Source organism: Pygoscelis adeliae, unplaced genomic scaffold, assembly GCF_000699105.1.
Source record: "Pygoscelis adeliae isolate BGI_AS28 unplaced genomic scaffold, ASM69910v1 Scaffold453, whole genome shotgun sequence".
Lineage (NCBI taxonomy): Eukaryota > Metazoa > Chordata > Aves > Sphenisciformes > Spheniscidae > Pygoscelis > Pygoscelis adeliae.
The window spans coordinates 936,233-962,575 of NW_008824450.1; the positions used below are offsets into that span (position 1 = coordinate 936,233).

The window sequence follows — 26,343 nt, forward strand, 5'->3', positions numbered from 1 at the left end:
GAAGAGGATTCATATCCTGTCACATAGTTCACAATGGCTGTATCTGGAACCAGACCTGCTATAATAACAGAAATCCCCTCATGGAAACTTGAATCTCAGATCCAAATCCTTGCTTCACTAAGCTGTGGGATCTGAGAGTTCCCACATGGGGAAGAGAGCTAGCTAATCTGAGCATCTGGGGAGACCTGACAGCAAGTCCTGGCTGCTCCTGCTGGGAAGATGGTGGCTTTGATAGGTGTTACGGAAAAAAATATTTAAAGGAGAGAAGTAAGGGAGATAATCCCCGGATGCCAGCTGTAGCAGAAGGATAAGGTTCAAAATATTCTTCTCATAAATCCTGCAAATTACAGTTCTGACTCTCTTAATATCTTGAACCACTGTCTCAAACCTTTGTCAATATGGGCTTTTTGCCTGTGACTCTCGGATTCAATGGTATCTCTGTTCAGCCAAGAAAATTGCCAGGTTGTGCTTTGACTTTGGTTCCAGCTGTTCAGTGCAAAAAGCTTTCATTGCTGCTATGAAAAGCTTTTCTTAAGGGACAACATAAAGCGGTAGGAGTGTTGTGGTGCTTGAAGGTTGAAGTAGGCATCTTCCCTTGAGAAGAGTCTTCCAAAGCACAGCAGTCTAGTACACTGTCATGTTGATAAAAGATTATCAGGATTGTGTGTTAATCTGTAGCTGTTTGCAGTTAATATCCCCAGCAGATTTGGATCTGACTGATGTTTGGACCCACCAGCCAGGTATGTAAGGGAATTTCTTCAGTGGCTCTGAACTGCTCCACAAGCTTCTAGGCTGTAACTGTGCCTGCTCTTCCTCATGATCTTTGGTTCTTGCTCCATCTTTGTTCTTGCTTTGCTCTCTCTCTGGTACTTTCCTTGGCTTCATCAGTTTTGATTTGTACTTGACCACCTGGTCCATCCTGACAACAGGATGGTAAGTTCACACCATACTGCGTGTTTCACCTCAAGCAAGATTGCGTTCTTCCTGATAATTGCATCAGAATCAACAGTTAGAAGTGTTTCTTGATCTTGGCACAGACTTCTCAAGTGCCACTTAAGTTTTGACAAGCTTCTGGAATTGTGTGTTGTAGAGCTGTGAGAACCTGTCCTCCTGACTTGTGACTTGGCATTTCTTATTTGCAAATTTACTTCTAGGTATGCACTTGATTATTTCTCTGTCTCTCCCCACCCCCCACCATAGACCAACAATGTCTTAAGGCTTTCAAAACTGTTTCCTTGAGGTTAACTACTTGGAATCCTTCTCTTAAGCTTAAAACCAGCAGAAATTTGCCAACCCTATTGGGCAGGATCTAGAAACATGCAACATTGAGGAATCCCCATTTTGACCCACTGGCACCAGAATCAAGTGCTGTATAGCACTGCCAAGTTATTTTCTCCATGGTATTCTTGGTTTGGTTTATTTTGTTTTGTGGTGTGCCAAATTCAAGTTTGTTAGGAATGCCATGCTAGCACTGGGGTGGGTCTCCATTAGTTCAGGACAGTGCATAGCAAATGTTTGAGCTATATGCAACGGTAAGTTGTTCTAGGACTGTTCTGTGATTGAAACTAAAGCTGTGGGTATTTCACGTGTATTCTAAACCGTGTGTGGCTGGGTGATATCACTGTAAGTGAGTGATATCTTCCTCACCACCTAGCATGAGCAGTTCTGGCCACCTATAGGATTTTTCTTGTAGTATGTACAAGCAAGCTGGACATGCTGTTGCATATTTTTGCTACCTCCTCCTTCTGTCTCTTTATTTACCTCTTTCTAGAGTCTGGGCTCAGATTTTTCCTTTCCCCTCTGTCTTCATTTTCTCACCTGCTTCCTTCCTGTGTCTCTGCACCCTCTCCCTCCTCTCCTCTCCTCTCCTCTCCTCTCCTCTCCTCTCCTCTCCTCTCCTCTCCTCTCCTCTCCTCTCCTCTCCTCTCCTCTCCTCTCCTCTCCTCTCCTCTCCTCTCCTCTCCTCTCCTCTCCTCTCCTCTCCTCTCCTCTCCTCTCCTCTCCTCTCCTCTCCTCTCCTCTCCTCTCCTCTCCTCTCCTCTCCTCTCCTCTCCTCTCCTCTCCTCTCCTCTCCTCTCCTCTCCTCTCCTCTCCTCTCCTCTCCTCTCCTCTCCTCTCCTCTCCTCTCCTCTCCTCTCCTCTCCTCTCCTCTGTCCCTTTTGTTTGTGTTCTTTTCATCTTAAAATTAAAATCTGTATTGGAGCTGACACCAGGCTGCCTATTCCCTGCAGCAGTGAACTGGCGGTTTGGAAAGAGGAGGCTGCAGTTCCCTCAGGGGGCAAGACAGAGTTCAGTGTCTGTCTTTTTTAAATATGCATCTGAACATGGCTGATTAGAGGAGCAAAGAAATCTTTGGGTTCTGAGTACTGGAAGCTCATGAGGGCGTAGAGTAAACCTCTGCATCCCCCTGTGCTTCTCACTGAACTTGAGAGCTGCTTGGCACAGGGGAGTTTGACTCCAGGAAACACGGGTAAGATTCAGAGACTCCATGGAAGGAGGGTAGAAAGGTGTGGGTGCTTGTGTAAGCCTCACACCTTCTTTTTCTGCTTCAGCTTCTTTCTCATCCTGTCAGATTTATGCACTTTTTTTTTAACCCTGAAAGATCCCCAAGTACATTACCTAACTATACATCAATGTTGCAGGATGCTGTTTGCCTTGGGCAACTAAAAGACTGATGACTGATCATCACACTGGTACAGTGAGGGGACAAGCTGGGATATTCCAGTTCCACGTTCTTACCACAACCAGTGCCATGACAAGGTACCAGAGATGGATTTGCAGGTTTCCCAGTATGACTAGCCGCTCTGTTAAGGCAGGTTATGTACCCAGCTGGTGAATCTCCTAAATGGTTTTGCTGTGCAACTCTAGCTGCTGGCATCTGTTCAGGCAGCACAGTGATGTAGTCACCTAAAGGGCAAAAAAAAGGCAGGTGCTTACCGGTCCAACAGCTCTTGCCAGCAGATTAGGATCGGAAGTGAAGGAGAGCATATTGCATTAAAGCTGCAGTAATAATTTTAGTTTAGACCAAATGTATGTAGTTTGGCAGAATACCAGGGTCCCGACTCTTGTAAAAATGTGTCACAGGGTCCCTCAGGACCATGGGAAGGTCAAGGCCTCTATTGGAAACCTTCTGTCAGCCGTGTTACTTTCTGTGTCGCTGGCTACTTTGGTTTGGCATAGACACAGGGTAAGAACTGCTCCTTTCTGCAACATGTTGGATGTTTCTGATCCTTAAAGTGGTCAAGCCTGGTCTGTGTAGCTGGGGGTGTCCAAGGTCATTGCAGCAAGAAGTGTGGGGGAGGCTGCAGGCTCATCGTTTTCATGTTTCCTATCATTGACTAGTGAGCAGCCTAACCCATCAGAGGAGATACCTGACAGCATCAGGACTCAATGCGAGATGATTGTCAACTGGAGAAGTACAATGACCGTTTTCAGAGTAGGTTGAAGTAGGCTCTTCTCTGGAGAGAGAAGAAACATACAGGTTGAAGAGGCTACATCTTAGTTTTTCAGAAATGCTATAATGATGCTGGAATAATAAATTCTTTTGATGGAAGAAAAAGTCCTCTTCTAGGAGGATCTCAATGTTTATGCTGTCTAACTTCTTTCTTTGACTTAAAGAAAAAAGTAGTTGTTAAGACTTTCCAGTTGGAGACTGGTGAAATGATATGTGTGAATGATAGAAGAATTGACTGCTGGGGTGGATGGATTTGGTCTTCTGTTCTGAGTCTGCCTTTTTTTGCCAAAGGATCTGTGTTTTTGGACTCCGATGAGGTGTGTTCAGTTGCTGTCCTTGTAACAGTTTGCTCAGTATTTATGTGGAAGAGGTTGTGCATTTGAAGTGGGTGAGGAACGGAAACAAGAGCTGGCACCATGCAGCTGATTTCTTCTCTGCAGTGCTACATGTTCAGTTGTCAATTTTTTCTCTACTTTCTGAAATTTTTGGTTTCTTGTTTTAAAATAGTTAGTAGAGAGAGAGGATTCATTGCCTATGGGAAGGATAGCTGGAGCCAGGTGGCAGATAGACCTTCCCCAGCTGTGTTCTTTCAGCTCCTTCCTGCCCGGAAGATGGTCTGCTGGAGCTTTGAGTCCCCTGGATATGTCTGTCTGTGTACCCTGTCCGGATGAGCAGCATTGTGTACACCATGGCTCATACACTGCAGTCCTGACTGGCATTATTCTTCCTCTTAGACCCTTCCTGAATAGTCAAGCTACTCATTACAGACTGTCAATTTTTTCTGAAAAATTACATACCACCACATTCTTTGCCAGAGCAGGCTGTGTGTATGGGGGAGCTCTGGATAACAGGTTAGTGAAATCGCCTGAACTGCCCGCTCTAAGGTTGCACCAGTTGCTGCAGCCATTCAGGCTCTGCCAGTGCTGGGAGAATTCCTTGGGAAAGCAAACAACCTGCTACAACAATTTGGTATGATCCTACGTGACCTTGCTTTTGCTGTGGTGGGGAACAGTTTCCAAGAAAGCAATAGAAAGGATATGCTCAAAGTCGCTTTCATGTGTAACTTAGAGTATTCAGGATTTGACCCTGGGTTCCTAGAGGTAAAAGGCTGCTGTGTTAACCTCACCACTTCATCTCTTGCCAAGTCTGAAAATCCAGGTTCTTAAGAGGAGCTGTTACTTGTATGACCTTCATGCGTGAAACAGTTTCTCTTTTAAAATGTTTTTTCCCCTTTATCAGTTATTCATTGAAGAGTCTCTTTGCATCTGTAGAATTTTGAAGCATAGCTATTATTTTACCATTTTAATTTTCCCAGCTGTTCAAATAATTGTTTTAACCTCTCACTGCCTGGAAATGCTTTTCACATCCTGGTTGCTCTGCATTGTATTTCTTTGGTTTCATGTTTTAAATTACCAACAAATATTTTTCCCCATTCCAGATGGTTATTCTGTGACTTTCTTCTCTATGGCTTTAAGGTTACATCGGTCTGAACAACACTCTGGCGGCAAGGAACTCGTGAAATTTCACTTTGTGATACTGGGCTCTTGCATCCTATTTTTGGGGTTTTTTGTTGTTGTTGTTCTCCCCTCACCCCCCCAAGAGGAGCTCAGTACTTACAGATCCCATTAAGACCAGAACAAGCTGTGGTTATTCTGAAAGATCTTGCCACTGGCCTCTCTGGAGTTATATTTCACTATATAGAGGAAAGGGGCTCTGACAGAGACAACGAAGCCAGCACAGAATACATTGTCTTCACGCAGTTTTACAGGTATTAAAGTCAAAGCATTAAATATGATAGTGGTTTCTCTAGCCCTGAGACAAGGCTGTGACAGCTGAGGCCAAGGCAAAACTTCCCGCTGGTCTGTCAGGGGAGGTTGCTAATTGAGCTGTGTGAGGCACTTAATACCAGTGCGGTGTTCCCAGCCTAGGGTGATGCTCGAAGGAGGAGGGCTGCACCTTTTGTGTCCCATCTGGGGCAAAACACTTCCATGTGGGAGTACCTCTAGAGCAGCAGTGTCTCATTTCATAGCATCAGATTTCTTTTTGATATATATATAATTTTTTTTTTTCTTTTCAATGAGCGTTGCTTTTCTTGAGTATGTCTAACGGTCTTGCCATAGGGACAGAGGTGGAATTTGAAAATAAGTAATTATATTGTGATATTTTGGACATATTACTGTAGTTTCTCTTGCATGCTCTTCTCATGTGTTCCAAAAGTTGCAAAAGGTGATTTATAATTCATCAAACTAAGCATAAAACATCTGACTGCAAAACCTATCAATCTGATCTCATCTCTTTCTAGCCCTTTAATTAGGAAAGCCCTGCTGAAGAATGTACCCATCAGCTACTGAAAAATGGTGCATTCCTGGACCCTCGGTATAAATCTTGAGTTATCCAGGTGCCAAAATGCTGTCAGAACTGACAGATCTTAGAAAATACACCTACAGGCAGAACATTATCCATTATACTAGCACTGAGCAGTGGGCAGTAAGGAAAAATCAGCAGAGAATGTGTCTTTATCAAGTTTAATTGGCTTTTCCCGTTGATAAAAATCAGTGTACCCGGCAAGGAAGAGAACCTATCTAGCAGTTTGATCTTTCCATCCCAGAGCTGAAGGGTGCAGTCCATCTCCACTGACGTGTGATGTGGACTTGTCTCAGCACAGTTCCTAGCAGCGCGGTGGAGTCTACAACCCACAGAGAAGGCTGCCAGTCTGTCCTCGGTGAGTGACTATGTTTAAACAAGTGTGAAGAATGAATTACTCTGGATAAGCTGGATTTCATCTGTGCTCTAGTTGCTTGAAATTTACTTCAGAGAGAACCAAACTTAGTTAAACTTTTCTTCGGGTCCTGGCTTGTAAGCACTCCTGGATTACAACTGGCTGGGCTGTGAAATCAAGGATCTGGGCAATAGATACACTGGTATGAACAGGAGACAGCGGACAAAGGAAGCAGCATCTTTGCAAGAGCTACAGAAAATGGCACATGTAGAGGTCTGAGGAAGAGAACAAGCTTCTTTTGGGTCCTTTGGCACTGCAGGTTTATATGTAGCTTTACATCAAAGACAGAGGAGACAGCAACTGTGTGGATTTCTCCTGGGAAGGCTATTCTGCAGCCTTGTTGCAGCATCCTGCATTTACTGAATTATGTAAAATGTTTCAGTTTTTCCTTGGTGCTGCTTACATCTATTGCTATTAGGTTCTTTTAGTTTTATTAGAGTAAATAATATAGTAAAGATGATTGCAAATCTATTACTGTACTAGGTTTTTTTTTTCTAGTTGATTAATGAGAACAACAACTCTCTCTATTTATGATCAATTTGGCAATGTGTAGCACTTCTCTTGCTAAATTCTGCAGGGTTTCTGAGCGTAGCTTTAAGTTTCTATTCTGCTAAGTCAAACTCCTCTGTCTTATTTCCATAAATAATGGAAAACAGAAGTATGTCCACTCAGAAAAGATAGGTTAGTAAGGGAACTTTATTGCAAAAGTTTCCTTTCCACAGTCGCTGGTGGTCATAAAAGCCAGCCTGTATGACCATCACAGGGTTGCAATCATACAAATATCAGTTTAACCCTTGTATTTAAAACTTTTAAAAACAAAATTTGTAAATATTTGTTGTTCAGACAAATGAAGGAACAGTCCTGTGTCCAAAGCCTATTGCATAGGGAACTGTACTGCCATTGGTGCAGATCACTGTCATCTTTTAGAGCATGTCTGCTGTGCCGTGGCAGCACAAGTCAGTATTCTGGAAGTGCTTATCACCTGATCGATTGGGCAGCGCTGAGAAGTGAGGGTGCAGCAGCAGGGTAGGCTGTGTGCAGCTACGTCCCTGGACTCTTTGCCAGCAGAGCTCCGGTACGCCTCTGTGCATGCTCTGACTGCAGTGTAGACGTCCCCGTCATGAGTGCAGGCTCTGCCCTTGCCGGGGTTGATGCAGTGCCCGGCACAGCAGGTTCCTTGTCAGGGTAAACTCTAGAGGCTGCCACTGTACAAGCTATAAGGGTATGATGGACCTTATGGAAAATAAGTGTTGATTGTATGGTTTTTAATTTTTTCTTTCTGCTTATCATATGGCTGGGAGAAACATAGTAACTTCTTGTGTTCAGAAGGTTTCTTTAGAAACTTGAAGCAAGTGGGAGGGAGGGATAACAAAGTCCATTCTGTTCCTCTAATTCAATCTGCTTATTTACAAGCCCAACCCGTCAAGTATGTTGTCACTGTTCTTTGCAGCAAGGGGAAGACTGAGGCTTTAAAAGGCTTTTGGAGAATATATACAAATCCACGTGAATAGCCTAAACCATCATAATTCACATGGTTTCCATGGATGCTGGCCATACTGCAGTCAGGGCAAATCTGTTGTGTTGATCCAAATGGCACAGCAGTTTTACCAGGATGCAATATTCTTGACCAATGGCCCTAAACTCTGGTGTGGTGTTGCTGTCCGTTGTTAAATAGCTGTCTCGTGCCTGTGTGAAAGAAGAGATTCCTGCATGTGTGGCCCAAAGAGATGGTAAAGAATTGTAAGATTTATTACACATTATAAAATAATAATTCCAGATGAAATAAAACTGCAGAAAGAGAGATTTTGACATCTTGTTTTGAGATGGCAAAATGCTTCTTAGGTGGCCTAGAGTTAGTAAAGGTGTTGCTATCCTTGATGCTTAATTTGCAGTGTAAATGTGAATGGACAGTGCCTGGCTCTGGATCTGCGTCAATCATTCCCTAAATGCCTGATGGTACCTGAGTGACCAGCTCCTCAGCCGCCTCCTGCTTAAAAGCAAGGCTGCATGATTTTTCTATTTTTCTAAACCATTTGCGCTCTTTAATTGAGGACTGTGAGCCATTGTGTCCGTAGTGCCACAGGATCCTTGTCACGTAAGGGCCTTGATAAATATGTATTGTATTGTCAAGTGTTTGTAGCTACTCTGCAGGTAGCGGTGGAGAAGCAAGCTGCATACAGTTAAGAGCCGTCATGTCTCCGGGGTCAATAAAAACAAGATGGCACAGGGGATTGTGGGAAGAGGAGCCAGGATAGCTGCCTTCAGCATCACCTGCTAATAAACCAGCTATTTATAGATCAGCTGAGGCTTTGTCAACTAGATCGTTAAATTAATATTTACATACTGGCTTCAATGTCTTTCACTGAAAATCTCATTTGCATTAGTGCTTGGACAGAAGTGCGGCTTCCTGTGCTCCAGATACATGAGTGCGTTTGATCAGAGCCCGCGGCTTGCAGCGTGTGTGTGAAACCATTCCTGATACATTCTTGCCTTGCAAATCCTCTCCTCCCCGTAGTAGCATTTTCCCATCTTTCTGTGCCTCTCATTTCTTGCAGGAAAGCTCACCTTTGTTCCCAAATGTCTGCAACTCATCATGAGGCTGATCTCGCTAGAGAGAGAGATGAGCAGCATTTCTGCATAGCAATTCCTAGTTAATCTCTGCCTCTCAGAGAGAGACTTGAATTGTTGATGGCTTGTGGGTAATTTAATAACTAGCAGACAAATAGGATGTGTGGATTGTAGTAACTTAGCCCAGATGCAAAATCCCCCATTGCTATTTACATCTGTTTGAATGAATTTTGTTATAAAGGTTTGCTTTTTTATGTTTTAGCACCAGTGAAACAGCAGCGAGAAGAGGCACTGCTCAGTGAAGCTGCGTTGATCACAGCAGGCTCCACACCTGGCTAAGCAGTTTCAATCCCCTGTGCGTGCGTGTGTGTGTGTGTCTGTGTGCCTTTCACGCAGACTACTAGCTACTGGCTAGACGTACATGTGTCTCTCTCATAGTCCTTGGATGACCTTGAACAGTCATTTAACTTGTGTTTGCCCATCTCTACCTGGGCAGATATTACTTCTGTAGTTTGGAGTGTTGAGGTTGAATGGATGTCTTGGAAATGTTGTGGATGGAAAGTGTTACTGAAACGTAAGATATTCATACCGTCTCTTCAGACAGCTGATCGGAGTTCAGGTTCACCTGCCTGTCTTGCTGTTTCTTGCTTCAGAGCCATTTGGACACTTGGATTGTGTGGGAAGTCAGAAGGCAGTAATAGCGGGGCTGTGATACAGACAGGCGTCACCGCCTTCGCTCAGATTCCACTTCTTAGCACTTGCAAGGCTGTTGATAAGGTCCTGTTATGCTGGTATTGTGTTATTCTTATATCTTTCTTCGGCCTGCAAAGGGTCTAACAGCATCTGTTTCTCTGACACCTCTGCAGGCTCTCTGGGCACCTCATTACTCTTTTCGGGAAGAGAACATTGCAATCCAGTTACTCTGTCCGCAGAGAGCAGAGCTCATCTTCTCATGCCAGCCTGGTTACCATAAAGTTAGAGCTCAGAGAGCGGGTTGCAGTTTATCTCTCCAGGTGCATGAGGCACATAATATCACAACGATAATACAGTATGTGCTGAAACCATTCACTTTTTATTTATTCTTTTTAAGATAGCGAAGCCTCAATTTCCTCCCCTTCAAAATGTCTCTTCTCTTGGCTCATGAGAGGGAGTGGGACAGGCCAGCTGCGGTCACGGGTCTGGGAAACCTGGAAGTCAGTTCCTTGGCACTCCAAGTCCAGTGATTTGTCCTGTGCTCATTTCACCACTGCCTCTTCCATTTTAACTTTAATTCTTGCTGAAGGCAGCACCTGATTCTTACATTTTCAGATCTACCAGGTTTTTCTGCCTTCTGCTGATATTCAGGGGAGATGGGGATGTGGTTTTCTGCAAAATGTCAAGGTCTCTTCCTGGAGAGCTGACAGCATAGGTGTTTTATATGTACACAGGCTATCGGGATGAGACATTCTTACTCGGAAACATTGGCTGAGACAGACAGACATTCCTCCTGCCACGGAGAGACAAGCAGGCAGTCACTGTTGCCAAGCCTTGAAGTATTTGGCATGTTTTCTATTGCCCTAGTTTTGTGGAGTTGTTCCTGAAGTTTTACAAGTACATGAGAATCTTAGTTCTGTTTTTTTTATAAAAAAAAAGAAAAAGGAAGGAATAAATAAAATAATCTAGCCCTCCTGCCTAGACAGCAGTGGTATGAGAACGTGACACAGGTGCTTAAAACCAGAAGGCAAGTGAAATAACCCCAGTGCATTTCTAAACAGTTTTACAAGTCAACCTTGTGGTTTTGGGGGAGTTTCTGACTTCTTTCTTGCATTTTGAATATGTGAAGGGTGTGCAGCACGGCTCGTGCTTGAGTGAGAGAATATTTGCAGCTCTGTAAGAGTTCACGCATCTGCAGTGTCCCCTGCAAGCAATAACGAGCCGACCAAAACAATCAGTCTCCCCAAATTAGAAGAGCCCTGCATTTTTAAAATCTTGTTTGCATTCTAATTTGTACTTTTTTGGTTGTTCCACTTTTCAAGCCTTCCTTGCAAACAGGAGGATTTCGGGCTCTTTAGTTTTAAGCAGAAGCCAAGATTTCATGTAAGAACATGATTCTGGGAAGTGGAGCTTTGACATTTTCATAGCTATGTCATGTATCATCAGACTTCCATATGAGCTGGCAACACCGTTTACGCAGAGATGAACGTAATTATTCATGGAGGGGCCCTGTTCAGCTTCGTACCCTCTGGTTGATCTACAGAGAAGGCCAGCTGGCTCAGCAGGCCTGTACCTCTGTCCTTCCATAGGCTCGCAGGAGCACACTGGGCTTGCAGGCACCTGCCTGCAGGCTTTCATGTTGGTTCTGTAGGCAGCCGCGGAGGCACGTGCTCCTGAAATCACCGATGAATTCGTAGGCCCACGCTCACACCTCTGCGTTGCCTGAGTGGAGGGACACATGCGGTCAGACTCCCACAACAGAAAGGTTTCCAATAAAGCTGAAACACAGAGGTATTGTTTGTCCAACCGCTGGCAAATGCACAGAGCCATTGTGTGGGTCCTGAAAGCCTTGGCGCTTTATTCTCTGCAGACTGAATGGCAGCCGCGGGTAATAATAACACAAGATTAAAAAAGCCAACATTATAGGGGCATTTACAACCCGCTGAGAGAGTGAAATCTCAGCAAGGCTGAGCTGCGTCTCTAGTGATCCTACGTTTTTACTGCTTGATAAGGAAATGATGGACAGCTCTGGAGAAATGGCCACCGCAGAGCATGTGAAAGGGGAGCGGGTTGTCTGTTTGAACGCTGCAGTAAGTAGAGTGGGACAAATGGAAAAGCTCTCTGCAAACCTAGTGACTGGCCTGTCCCCCCGGTGCTGGGTGGCCTGGGGATGTGTATGTGTGCTTGCATGCCTGTGTTTCCTTTCCAGGCTGGTTGGAAAGCTAAGGCTGGCTGGCGTCAGTGGGGCCGGGCTCGGTTTGCGTAATTCAGAGCCTTGTGCTTGGAGGCCTTTGGTCAGCATCATCCAGGGGTGATGCTTTGGTAGCCGTCAGCAGATCCGCTCAGGACCATTCATGTGTGAGAATGTAGCTGTTGACCGATCATGGATAAGAGATGGTAGGATTAGCCTTCCACCTGCAGGAGCAGCCAGTTTTTCTGTGAACTTAGATTTTGGGAGGGAATAAATGTTGAGCTTTCTGAATGGAAGTCTCAGCTTTAAGTCACAGTAATGACAACTACCTTATGCAATTGAAGCTCAGCTAACTGATACCATCTCAGATGTGGGATTTCATTATTTTCAAAACAAACAAAGAAACCCCACAAAAAAAATTAAAGAGACAGTTCCTTATCTTAAAAGTCAGGTCTGTAATTCTGTGCTGGTTCTAACAATTCTTTAACATAAATGTCTTATAAAGCTCTTTGTGTACATACAGCTATCTAAACAGCTTTAAAAGACCCAGCTTTCCTCTGCACGCACATGGCAGTTGTATTCGGTAGACCGGAGGCAGAGTATCAGTCAGTAGCAACATCCTCTCTGGATATGCCTGGGCTGCAGAATAATGACATATCAAAGCCATCCCTAACCTTGCTAGCTTGGGTATTACCAGCAGGCTAACCCTGGCAGTGCTGAGCCGCTGGAATACGTACCCACCTGTTCAGACAGGTTTTGCAGCTCTCTGCTACTCAGCAGGTTTCTGAGGCAGCCTCTTACAGATGTGACCTTGGTCTATGGTATTAATGATGGAATGAGTGAAATGTTGGGAGGTATTTTAAAACAATAAAACGTGTTTTAATAAGAATGCATGCTACCTGGCTAGGGCAGGTGTGTTTTAATGACTGTACTTTTCCTTTCTAAAAACATTCTCATCCATTCCAGTGTCTTGCTTTGCTTGTGCCAGTGTGGCACGGAAATTGCTGAGCCCTGGGTGCTGTTCCTTGTGTGGGACATTATGGGGATTCAGAAATCCAGACTGCTTCACAGATTCATTTACTTGGATTAATGAATCTGTCCCTGCCTCTGTTTCCCCAAGAGTAATTTGAAGTTACTTACGTCACAGGGATTTATGAGCTTCTTTCTATATTGGCCATTTTGCAGAGAGTGAAATTCAGCTCAGAGGGCTCTGCAGAAGGACAAAGTGTTTGAGTTTGTTCTGTTCTAATCCTGGTTACAGAAAATTGGCAAGTTCCTGCTTAAAGTCTCTTTAAACACAAAATATAAATACCCTTTGATTGCATTTTTTTTGTCCTTCTCTTTCTTTCTCCCCTTTTCTCTCTCTCTCTCTTTTTCCTTCCTTTATGTGTTTTGTTTTTGTTTTAAATGTTACCTGTCTTAAACTGCAAACTGTTCAGGCTGGGACCTGAGAGCTCCTCTGCGCTGGCACAGACCTGTGGAAGAAGGCTGTGGGCTCGCTTTGTTTCCACAGGTTGCAAATGTGAAATTAAATGTATGTTAGTGGTAAGGTCTTTGTGGGAAGAGGGTGTAAGAGGTGTTGAGTGACACTAGAAAAGAATGGTCTAGGAGGGGGGAAGAGAGGATGTAGCTAAAACTAAATATGATGCTTGTTTTTTGCCAGAACCTTTGCAGCAGAAGCATGGACGTATTCCTAGTCGACAGCTCCCTCGTCTCTCTTTCCCCCTCCCTTTTCTCTCTCCCCCTCTGGGGCTACTGTTTTAGGATGAGTTGGTTCCAAATAGACAATACTTTTCTAGCAGATAAACGGACACCTAAGCAGCTGCACTGGTATCTATCATGAACAGACACACTGCACACTGAGGGAAATTGCAAGATGGGACCAGCATCATTTGTCATATTTAGAAAAAAGAAAGCTCCCCCTCCACTTGAGCAGCATCCACAAGACAAGGGAACAGCACACTTATAAACTGTCGCTTTCTTTTCCAGTCTCTTAATTCGTTTTCAAATGTTCCCATTAAACATACCACCTTTAGGTCCTCTTTGTAAAGAATGTGTTTTAGACAGATGGAAGCAGGTCTCTGTCCTGACACAGATGCAGGACTATACATTTGCAGTGGAGGAGATGGAAGATAATTATTTAGGAGGCTTTTGCGGCTTATTCCAGCATCTGGTATTCTACCAGTGTGCCCTCTGAAGAGGGAAAGGGGTGGGAAGGAGCTAGAGAAATGCTGAGCTTTTTTTTCACTTGGTAAAGGTTTTTAATCTTGAAAGAAGGATTTGGAATTTACGCAGGAGGAGACATTGATTGGGAAATAAATATGCATCTCCTGGTGTTCACCATTCTCCTTTTGTTTGCTCAGATCCATACTTCAGGTTGTAGGGCATCTTACCTGCTGTTCTCTTAATTGCATTGGTTATGTTGGGCGCCGGTGGGCAGTTGCTCAGAACAAATCTGTCTTGCTGAGATACTGACTACGATGGCTTCTGCGTTCAGGGCTGAGCATGCGGCTTCACGCAGGTTGCTGCCTGGGTGTGCCTGTGGTTGGGCATCCGCATGTAATCGCATGACTGAACATCTCCATGGCCTCCCAATCAGTCCGCAGCCTCTCCGTTCCAGTTTGCGTGTCGTGAAGGCGGGAACACCCAGTGCTCTCCTGCCCGGACTGCGGATTCCCGACCCGGTGCTCGTGCAGCAGCGGGGCTTCCCTGCCCCTAGGCTCCTTGATGTTGTGAAAGGGGAGTGGCAGAATGAAATGTTTAGGGTTTCTTGGGTGACTTCTAAAACCTCTATCTAAGAGGTGTGGTTGAGTCATTTGACTGTCTCAGTTCAGGTCATTAACATTTCAAAATGCCTGTTATTTCTCTGTCTGGTTGCCTGAACTTGGTAGAGGATTGTCTAATTGGGGCTTGGTGCGGGCCAACCAACCAGGCTTCTCTTCCTTGTGATCTAATCAGATCTTGCAGCTCCTGGGACCAGATATTTCAAGATACTTAAAGATTGGCAAGAGTTAGACATGTAATTAATTCTTTAAAATCTGATACTCAAATACCATAAACGCTCAGTCAGCAATAAGGTTCTGCTGCAGAAGAGTTGCAGTGCTCAGTCAAAGGGGCTGATTCTGCTCAAAGATGTTTCAATTTTTGGTTTTGTACCAGTGCCGTGGAGGTAATCTCCCAATACAATTTTTTTTTTTTTTTGTTTACCTGTAGGCTCTTTACTGTGACCCTAGTCTTTCAGAGATGTTTCACAAAACCAGGTAGAAGTTATACCCCACACCTGTCTGCAAACAGACACGAGAATTCCCAGTCCTCTCTTGGCTCTACCATTGCTGATTTTTGCCTTTTCTGCCAGAAGAAAAGGAGAGCGACATCTACACCCATACGGGTGAGATGAATACGGCTAGCACACAAACAAAATTACTGGCTGCCGAATAGCAACAGCTTAATGAAAATGTGAACTGTTAAACAAATAAAGCCAGTCAAGCTCATAATACTTCTGTGTGGAATTTCACTGTATCACTGAGCAGAAATAGAATAGGCATAGAAAAAGGATATCTGGAGAAGTCATCTCTGCCTGCCTCTGAGCTTGGTATATGAAGCTGGACTAGACAAGGAGTGAGCCATACCTTAAATGTGGACATGCTACCCTGACCTGGAGAGGAAATCTCTTTATCCAGTGCAGGAGCCTGCTAAAGCAAGGCAGAAAGGGACAAGATAAAACACTAGATTTCCTCTGAAGCCTAAGTGCAAATTGTACAGAGGGATGGATCCCTTGAGAACTGTGTGATTTTTCTGCATTTCTTTAGCATCTTCTCCTGGTGAATAATTATCGTACCTCTGTGTGGTTGGTAAGTAGCATTACTCTTACATACAGAAAGAGAAACTGAGATGGGGATTTATCTACAGCTGCTGGGTGAAGTTGGGAGGAGTCTGACAACAGAGCCTAGGCCTCCTGCTCACGTCCTCCAGGCAGGGCTTACCTTCCTGTAGCGCGTGGGAAAACTGCAGGGTTTAGTAACACTCACAAATGGCAGGTGAAATCCCCAGGATGAGAATTTAACAACCACTATTGAGGTCCCATCTCAAAGGCACAGTGCCGTAGCTGAGGGGTTGCGACGTATTTTCAGCAGCTCTTTGCACTCTACCCAAGGACTGGACTTTCCTGTGCTTCCACCTTCATGAAAATTCCCAGAGTTAAAGACATACTCGTTAGAACCAGTGCAGGTTAATAATCTGTTCCAGGATGAGATCTGGAAAGGCAAAATGCAGTATGTAAAGTTGGGATCAGCTTGTGAAGAAGCCGTGCAGCCAAGGAGCTGCTATATCTGCCTCCAAACAAAATGACGTCCTCTCTCCCTGGTTTCTCCCATCCATCTATGTTTGGCTGGGAACAGTCAGAGGCAAGGGGTGGGATGGGGTGGTCCCTAGGAGTTCAGAGGACAACTGGGGTTGCTTTTTCTATCTCCTATCTCTCTTTTCCTCCACCCCCACCCTGATGGCATTTCTTCACAAGAAAGTATGTCTCAGCTAGGCTTGGTCTCAGACTTGTGTGGAGTCACTGGTGTATTGAAGGTGTATTGTGGCTGGGTCATGCCAAGCTTCAATGCATTGTGGAATTACAAATATTGTAGGAGTTTATATTCTAAGTGTCTTTATTTTTCTGGGTGACCTTGTGAAATTTCCTTGCACCAGATCTGTATCTTGCTGTCCTGCTGCCTTTTCTTGTGTATGTTACTGACATCCAGTGAAGTGTAATTTGTTTGAGAAGTGGCGCTTATAACAAGGATCCTGCTAGTAATCCCTGTATTGAATCCCTATATACACAATGTTCCAGGAATAATTAAAGTTGCAAACTTCAATCCTGAGGGATGCGCAGGGGAAACCTATCCTGAAATGAGGCTTGGCATATCTGACTTTTCTACTTCCAGTGCTTTTTAACAGTAGGATTTGCTATTTTTGTTCCAGGACTGAAGCAGATTTAAGTGGAAGTCTGACATCCTGAATTTACACATCCTAACAACAGTGTTCATAAGTCAGTATTCTTACCGTATCCTTTCTCTACCTCTTTCTCTATTAATTTTCTTCAATAGTCTGCAGGGATCATTTGCCAGCCGGATTCAAATTCCTGCACTTTCCTGGCATCTTGTTTTGTCACATCTTGCATCATGTAATCCATCTAATCCAAAATACTGGAATGGCTTTGCAGGTATTTATTGCATTTCTTTCTTTATTGTGTTAGGAGGTAACAGGTCATTTATATAACTTAATCCAAAGTCTCTGGGATTCTGGGATTATTTTTTTCCTTTTATTTTCCTACTGATTATCCTGGGGGCTGGTAGCAAGAACAGGAATGAGAGTATGGAGAAGTTGCCTTTATTTGTGTATACTGTTTCATTACATTGTGCTCAGAGCATGGCTTGGCAGTTTAGCAGTTAAACCCCTGCAGCCGACGTCCACCAGCAATAATGTTACTGTTGCCTGTCCTTAATCTTTGGAAGCACTGGGCTTTGGGTTTGAAATAATGAAATACTGTTGCATCAGTAAGTGGTTTTCCATTCCTTTTGGCTCTGGAAACAGATATTCGCAGTTGGATGAAGTTCATTTTAATCCTCACAAAACCAGAGCTGGATTTGTACGAGTTGTCGTTGTTCTGCTTTAGAAACACTCTGTGCCTTCTGGGTCCCTTTATCCCTCCCAGGGGCTAATCCACGAGCTTGCGAAACGCTCAGGGTGACTCCAGTTGCGGGATGGAGGGGCATCCAGCGTTATCTCCTTTTCCTCCTGCATTGCCTTCTCTCACTCGTTCCAGAAAGGCGTGGTAGCGTTTGTAGTGTATACTTTCTGATGTGTATAGATAGTGGGATGTAATTGTCTTTCCCTGAGGTAGAGTCATTATGCTGGCTGTAAAGAGAGAGGGTCACAGTCCTAATGGGAAATGATTTTAAAGCAATCTTGACCAAGTCTAGTGGAGCCATTTCAGACCACTTAAAACTCAGCCAGTCCTTCACGGCACTTGTGATACATCCACTTTATGTGATGAGAGGCAATGGGACTAACACTTGCTGAGGGATAAAGAAAATCTGTGATAAACTGCAGCATCAGCTTCGGGCAAGCGTTGTGTGCTGCCACAGGGGAAAGGCGCAGACAGAGCCCAGTCTTTATTATTATTGTTCTTGATACTGATTTGGAAAAACGCAGGGCACTTGCAGAAGCAATAAGCCGGTAGTCATGAAATCCACCACCTTGGGCTTCCTGTGCTGCAAAAGCTGCCCCTCCGCCCCCAGGCTTGATTCCTGCAGAGGCAAGAGGATCGTTCCCGTTTCCCAAGCAGGTGGCTGGGCAGATAGTGGCACAGTCCCCAGATGAAAGCCAAATCACTGGCAGATGCACTAGTGGTTTACCTGGTGAGTTCAGGCTTCAAACATGCACTCACTTACAAGGCAAATTTGGTCAGAGGTTGTTTAATAGCAAATACTACTTCATGTTATAAGATGTTAGAGGAAGACAGACTTCATCATCCTTTGGCATGTGGTGGAGTTGTGGTCAGTAGCAAGGTGAGGAGAAAGACTTTGGCAGAGCTGATGGAAGGTGGCAGGCAGCAGTTGTAGGTCATATTGAGGGGCACCGGCAGGTCTGTCGGGACCAGCCCAGGACTAAAAAGCAGACACCACTTCACATAAGCGATTTTCTGTATTTCAGTCCTTTACAGAAGCAGAATAGGCAGGGCCGTGCAGGTTAGCAAAGCTCTAAGCTAGTACCCAGGAGAGCAAGAATAACTAGTAGTAAAATGCTCCGTGTCTGATTTTCATCCTTTGAGCTCCTCTGTAATGTTATTGGAAAACAAAAATTGTTTAAATAATGGAACAGACCCAATGAAATTGTGCAGTGATGCAGAAGGGGTGAGGAAGGGTTATTTCCTTTCTTTCCATTACTTTTCTCCTCCCGCCTTGCCTCCCAAACGTGGGTGGAATCTGCATGTCAGGCATTAGAAACATCAGCCTGGCCTGGTGGCTTTTCTTAGTGGTGAGAACAAGATTAAATGCAATTAACATTGATTGAACAAAAACCGCCCTCAGTTTGTATGCCGATTAATTAACAGCCATCCTTTCAGCAGTGGCCCTTTGTAGAGCGGTGTTTGTTCCTCCTAGCCCCGGTATTTTCTACCACATGTCCAAAATCAAAAGCACTGAGCGTGTTCCCTACTGTGATGTCTGGGGCTACCAGCTCAGCGGGGAGATGCAGCCCCCCAGCTGGGATGATTTTTCATGCAGTCTAGTAACTGCAGAGCTGCTCAGTCAGTGGCAAAACATTTCCTGTTAAGCAAGGCTAATGACAGGAGCTCTCTGCGAGTTAGAACAATGATCAGAACAATTGTCTGGAAGAAATCAATGTTATAATGCATGGACAAACAGGTGAGTCTCAGAACAGCTAGAGATTCCTTGTGCTAGTAAATAACTTCATATTCGGGTGATGCAGAGCAATGGGAGGTGTCAAGGCAGAGCAAAGCAAACAGTGTGTCCGCTCTTGTGAGTCAAAGAAGAGTGGGGGGAGGAAACCAGAAAAACTGTTCCTTACGCTCTGTCGGTGGGGTATGTAGACCAGGGGACTTCCACGTGAAAGCACTTTCTGGGGTGTTCTGACAATGCGTCTGGTGAGTCTTTTGAAAGGCGTCTTTTCTGCTGTCAAGCCAGCTTTGAAGACACCATCTGGGGAAGTAGCCAAGAAGTCATTGGGTGAACTTCTCTGCTTTGCAAAGCTATTAACACCAGTACAGAGAAGAGGGAAAACAAAACTCTCTTCATAGCTTTTTGAATTAATGTTTTTTGTTGCTGCCAGGCATACTCCTGTGCCTTCTTATTCCAAACCCAAGGACAGCGACTGTTGGACTCCTGAAGGATGAGAGAGACAGAGAGGCTTTTCTGTGCAATAACTGTATGGCACAGAAGTGCTGTGATCCATTAGTCAGCACAGCTGCTCCACAAAATAGCCAATACCCTGAATGTAACAGAACAAATTGCACATAACCAAAAAATACCTACAGCATACATCAAACCAAAGTGACTCAAATGTCCCTTGCAGCACTTTGGGGTGCTAATAGTCCCGCAACAAATGCCTTATCCAGTGGAAAGGCCTTGAACACCCATCTTGGGACAGGTCAGGATTTTTATATTTCGTTAGTGCCTCTTTCCAGACTAACTGAGATGAAAAAGTTGTGCGGTCACATTACTGAAATCTGCTGTGTGCCAACAGGTATTCTGGTTTTGAGAGAGCTGCTTGCACACGGCAGGGAACCTGGAACTATGGAGATTAATTTCTACTTTGTCACTGACACTCCAAATGCACCGAGTCATTTATCATGAGGATCTGCTTTCTGATTTCTTCATAGCTACACAATGCCCATACGTGCAAGCGCCGTGGTGCGACTGCTTAAGGGAATATTAGAACAAAGGTAAGGCACTCGCTGGAGGAAACTTGCAGGGTTTACCCCGTAAGACTAAAGGCTGGTTAAATAAGTATGTCTTAGCACAGCTGAGGCTTGGCAAACAGTGTCTCTGGCAAACACTGAGGGAGGAAGTTCTTCAGGGTCTGGGCTTTCAAGGAGGGAGATTCCTCCACTGGCTGTGAGCCTCCAGCGAGGCTGAGAGCTGAGGCGCAGAACTAGCCAGCGACTGCGGGAGGCGGAGAGGATGCTGCGGACTCGCCAGGCAGCCCCAGGCTCCTGTGCTGGGATGCAGACTGACAAAGAAGGAACAGGAGGAAGACAAGAGAGTGGTGCATTAGAAAATGTTGCTGAGACTTGCTTGCCCTGATGCGGGTACCAAGGCCTCAGCTCTTTCTAATGGGAGAAGGACCGTGTTGGGCTTTGACTGGACTCCCTTCTCAGCAGGGGTGAGATGTGTGGAGCAGACCTGGTTGCAGAGCTCGACCCTGTCTCCTCACTCAACTGGAACCAGAACTGGAAAGCTACTGGCTTCCCCACAGGTGCTGCAAAGTGGTGGGCTGTGTGAGCTGAGCAGCTGGCCAATTTTGACTGCTGTTAGTTCCCGAGCGGGGTCTCATGGTGGTGGAAGAGCACGGGTTAGTGACTCAGGGTCCTGCTTGCCAGGAGAGGCGTGGAGGAGAGTGCTGCGTGCCCTCCAGCTGGATTTGCTGTCAGGACTGAACAGATTGCCATTCCTGTTCGTGCTGCAGCTACGGCTATGAGGAATTGCCTTTGTATGGGCCCCTTTGTATGGACACACTATTCATATGTAGAGGCACTGGGCTGGAGCTCACTGAGAACTGGAACCTGGTGTCTACCTGATGTTGGATTGGCATGAAAAATAATCTACCCTCCGTGTGCAAGAAGGGCACCGTCCCTTCTCATTAGAGTGAGTGTGTGGTGCACTCCAAGGCTGCTTGCTTCCCGAGTTGTTATTCTGCTAAGACTGCAGCAGAGACCAGCTAATGCCAACTGTGGGGCAATTATTTTGTGATGAGGCACTGAACTTCTTCAGGCTGAGCCTCAACCCGGTTAATTGGGAGTATCCTGTCGTGTGGGAACAGCATGTGATTGCAAGCTGCCTGGACTTGTTGCACACGCAACTTGTCTGGTGCATATGCAATGATAAGGGCATGTAGGAGAGGTAAGGCTTCTCCTTTCCTTTCCTGGCTCCTTCTGCTCAAGGTAAGTGTTGTAACAACCTGGTAGCATCTTGGAGGGAGGACTCCAGGTTGGAAGGAAATGAAGGGGTGCTAAATCTGTATCGGCATGGTTGCAATGCTAGGTGGAATTAAAATGCTGGTGTAAATGGTTAGCTTAGCAAAGAGTGGGTTTAGTCTTAGAGATACGGTGTCCTTCCATGCTATTACACAGCATGTGAGGCATGAAATTGATGCAACTGTGCTTTTAAGTAGTTAGCCACAGGTTTATAAACTGATTGCCTAGGAACAGTGAAAACAATTCTATGCATATTCTAACAAGTATAGACTTATATGATAGGCTAACAGACCACGAGGCCTACAGAGCTTCCACTGTGCAGCATGCAGTGGCTGTGTGATGCTCTGCAGTAGCTGGCAGAGGAGACCTCTGGCCTCCAGTGTTGTTAGCTGTTAATCGTGCCTGCACCACACGGCATGTTCTGCAGAAGATCCAGAGGAGCATGGGTTCATAGCCAGCCAGAGATTGTACTCTGGTTTCACTTTCTTTGTAAATTGAACCTTAGCAACATTAGAGGGTTCAGGGTGCTAGTGGTCTACGCTAGCATGGCAAATGCTGCGAGATCTGGATTGGCATCTGAGCAGGAAAGTCTGAAACAGCTGGGAAAGTCATCCCTCTGTGCAGGCTGTTGTGTACTGGGAGCGCTTCAGTTCCCAAAAAATGCCAAGCCTATAAACTTCATGAGCGCTCCATGCCCCTGTTGAGGGAGGGGACATTAATTGTTCCATCCAGCACAGGCTGGTCTTAGATGTAATTGTATCAGGCCACTATTGGGAGCAGTGTGGGCTGATCGATGGTATCGTTACCTGCGTCCTTTGTTCACAGAAGCTTCCCTTGGTGAGAGCTGTGCAGCAGGAAATTGGTGTCTGGCTTGCCTGGCAGCCCATCAGTTCTGGGTCCAGTGCTCACTGTGAAAAAGATTTTGAGAAAGTTTAGTCATCCAGAGTGAGATGGAACCTGATGTTTTTGCAGAAGGAATGTTTGTGAGCCTCCAGCTCGATGCATCCGCAGTATGTGGCTAGGTTAGGCTGGAAAGAATTGATTGAGGTTAAGTGCAGGCTGTTTGCATTTTCTCCTGAAATTAGTAAAAATGTGTAGTTATGATTTTGAGCATGAAATTGTGTAACTATGATATTCTTTAAAATTACTTTAAAGAAAAAGGTTTTACTCTCTTCCATAAGGGTTAACCACAGAGTGGCCACATCAGTGGCTTTTTCACAAAATGTAGCATTCCTTGACATTTCACTGAAGTGTTATAGTGTGAATACAGCAAATTACTTTATTGCAAAATTGATTGCGAGTTGTTGCTGTTTCGCTCATTAAAATTTGTGTGAGCGCTATTGGAGTTTTAAAAATGTATTGCTCTGTGCAAAACTTCTAAGTCACTAATGATGAGAAAAATTACCTGGGAAATTAGAGTCAGTCGAGTAATATTGATGGTTCATTTGTCAGATTTCTGGATAAGCTTTGTCTAAATAATTTGGCAAACAGTTTTCTCTTTATTCTTGAGTCCTTTGAAGCTTTTTGAGTTCATTGTTGTTAGAGATGGGACTGTCTTTGGAGATGCATGGTCAATGTAGACTGAATATATTGACCTTCCAGGTGTTAGGCAGCGAATATCAGCCTGCTATGCAGAAGTAGCCCAAATGACATCCTTGCCTTCTGACAGATATTGCCAAGTGTGCTAGCGTCATTATTTTGTGATGTTCTCCTTTCAGATTCACATTCAAGGAAGCACAGCTTCTCTCGTAAGAAAGGCTAGTGTCTAGAGAGTAGAACTGAGCTCAAATCCAGCCCTAGTAAGAATGGGTGGTGAGACCACATGCAGCTAACTATTCAGTTGTCTTTCTGTAGTTGGCTTTAGTGAGGTCATCTAAACATGGGTAAGTACTGTTGTTGTGGTTTAACCTCAGCCAGCAACTAAGCACCACCCAGGCGCTTGCTCACTCCCCCCCAGTGGGATGGGGGAGAGAATCGGAAGGGTAAAAGTGAGAAAACTCATGGGTTGAGATAAAGACAGTTTAATAGGTAAAGGAAAAGCCGTGCACGCAAGCGAAGCAAAACAAGGAATTCATCCACTGCTTCCCATGGGCAGGCAGGTGTTCAGCCATCTCCAGGAAAGCAGGGCTCCATCACGCTTAATGGTGACTTGGGAAGACGAACGCCATCACTCTGAACGTCCCCCCCTTCCCTCTTCTTCCCCCAGCTTTATATGCTGAGCATGACATCATATGGTGTGGGATATCCCTTTGGTCAGTTTGGGTCAGCGGTCCCGGCTGTGCCCCCTCCCAGCTTCTTGTGCACCTCCAGCCCTCCCAGTCGGTAGAGCATGGGAAACTGAAAAGTCCTTGACTAGCGTAAGCACCACTTAGCAACAACTAAAACATCAGTGTGTTATCAACTTTGTTCTGGTCCTAAATCCAAAACCCAGCACTGTACCAGCTACTAAGAAGGAAATTAACTCCATCCCTGCCGAAACCAGGACAACTGTCTACTCTGCAAAATGGAACTGCACCTATCCAGAGGATGAGAAAAAAGTAGCGTGTTGATGGGCTCCCCCTGTACAATTCTACTGTTTGTGTAGCTACACCAGCAGTTCATTGATATAAAGATGCCATTGCTGATGCGTGAGAGCTGATTAACTGGGTTTTGAAGTAGGGTCCAACACTGATACCCCAAATCCTCAGAGGGAGAGGTGTTATAGCTGGTGCCAAGTGTGTTCTCATCCACTGCTGATGGCATTGTGGTTTGATTTCTTTGACTTTATAGGAGTGATAAGATAAAAATAGGAAGAGACCATAGCAGGCTCTGCAATCTCCATCCAAAAAAGGTCAAAAGCCTCCTGTTTTTTCTACCCCTTGAAAGTCCACATCTCATACGTAGATACCTGCAGGATCTGAGGCTGTATCACTTAGGAAAACAGGAGGTTGCTGAGGGGACAAAGCAGGCATGATTTTGCTTTGAATTTTAGGAGGGTTTGGGTCTTAATAGGATAAAGGCTGTCAAACATGTCAGGAGTTAGGGCAGTCTCTGAGTCCCTCTCTTTCTTCCTCTCCCCTCTCTAGTGCTCACTTATGTTGATCCTGTTCCAGGATGAGTGAGTCGTGTGTGCATGTTTGATGGCAGCTAATCAAAGTGCTCCCGTGTCCTGCTAAGGCTGGGACTTAGTGTGGAGCCACACTTACTCCTGCAACCCAGCTGCTCTGAGGCTTACCCGAGACCATGGCCTTTCTCTCCTGCTGTAGGCCATAGGATTTATAAACCCTAATCATTTGCAACTGACCATATATTCTTGTTCACAGAATCAGTCTCGCCTTTGATATCATGACCTGCTGGTTTGCTTCTACAGCCCTCTGTCCCCCTGAGTGTCTTGTGTTTTACAGCAGGTGAAACCTGATGACTTTTCTGTGGGATTTTCACCCTGCCAACATTACTCCTTCATTTCTGAAGGAAACAGTCCCATGTCAACAGCTGCATAACTAACTTGCTGCCTTTTTCTTTGTCTCCTTTTTCCTCCAGGAGCTGTTAGTTAATTCTGGATAAACATCAGCCACCAAAGAGCAGAGGACAGGGACCACAGATGCCCTTTGAAGCCCCAGCATCCTTCTGGATAGACACTGACCAAAACCGGTGCCTTCTGCCCTTCGCGGTCCAAGACAACAACATGATTCCTCTTCCAATTGCCTGCATGTATCAGTCTCGGTGGATGTTCCTGGGGTTAGGAGGAGGGTCCTGGGAGAGGAGAACGCTATCATTTCCTTTTTTATTGTATTACAATGTAAAGAATCATATTGACCCCAGGTGCTTCCAGCACAGCTTGTAGCTTGGAGGCTTGCCCCACACAAGCCTTGTTCACCCTGTGGTAGCTTTGGTTTCACCAATCCACATCTGAGTTTCTAGAGTTCTTATCTTTGTCCATTTGCTCTGGAGAAAGGGGTCCAAAGTATTTGGAAGTAACCCTGACTAGCTTGTTAGGATTAACTGTTCCTAGCATGCTGCAATCGGTTACACCAGCAAGGGTGTTTCTTCCCTTCCAAGGTTCCCTCCTAAACAATAAAGTGTTTAATGGTCACTGTGTGCTGTGAGATACTTTCAGTCCCGTGAGTTTGTAAATTACTGTTTTCTGCCTACTACCCATGCCAACAAAAACTCCAAACAAGTGTGAGGAATAGAAATATTTCAAGTCACAGTTTATAAATCACAAAACTTGTTCGTTTTGGTCCTGGGCTGAAGGACTTTGGCTTATTTGAAAGTACTTTGGAAGAGTGCAAAGCCCTGGCTGAAGGGAACTGGTGTTGGTGAATCATACTGAAAAAACCTTTGCCTGCTGAATGCAGAGCCCAAGTTATCTTTCTTTGCATCAGCTCTTGTGTGCAGTTCCTGCTTTGTCTGCCATAAACCACCGTCCCTTTCAGCCTTATGCTCTGTTTTGAGCCCTCTCCTTGAGGAGCCGAGGGACAGTGGGAGCTGTGTGCGTCTGGCATTTCATCCTCGCAGAGGTAGGTGCGGCAGATTTGCAAAGGACCTGTCGGCAAACCAGGGGAGCAGGTCTAGCTTGGTAACTTGATTCCCCCTCTCTGGCTAAAGCTCCTCCTCTGGCAATGTTTGCTGCTCTTGTCCTCTCTGACTGTATCTGACAGTTTCTGAAGAATGTGAACATGGATTTTTGGAGGTCATGTCAGAGTTTAATGTAGTGTTTATGAACATGGATGAGGGGGGCTGAGAATTGTTTTCTGTGTAATATTCTGCTTCGTCTCTTTTTCCTTTAGGCAGCAACTTAGTGCTTTACATCTTCATTAAAGCAACAAAATGCCTTTCCTTCTTGTGGAGAGCTGTTGCCACAACCCTCTTCCTCCTCAGGAGCGATATTTGCTTACCCGTGGCTCATCTCTGTTAGTCTCGGATCTTGCAAAAATTCCAGCTTTTTATCACTGTGCAGGTCAAACTTGCTGTTC

General features: G+C 45.1%; 1 protein-coding gene across 2 annotated transcripts in view; it reads left to right on the plus strand.

Moving 5' to 3' along the window:
• Window positions 1-25,459, plus strand: part of CHCHD6 (coiled-coil-helix-coiled-coil-helix domain containing 6) — a 121,829-nt gene extending 96,370 nt beyond the window's left edge. For both annotated transcript variants that reach the window (XM_009321037.1, XM_009321038.1), the window contains one exon: window positions 24,908-25,459. In XM_009321037.1, the coding sequence (XP_009319312.1) occupies window positions 24,908-24,931 (24 nt within the window). In that variant the 3' untranslated portion in view covers window positions 24,932-25,459. The remainder of the gene's footprint in view (window positions 1-24,907) is intronic.
• The last annotated feature ends 884 nt before the right edge of the window (window positions 25,460-26,343 follow it).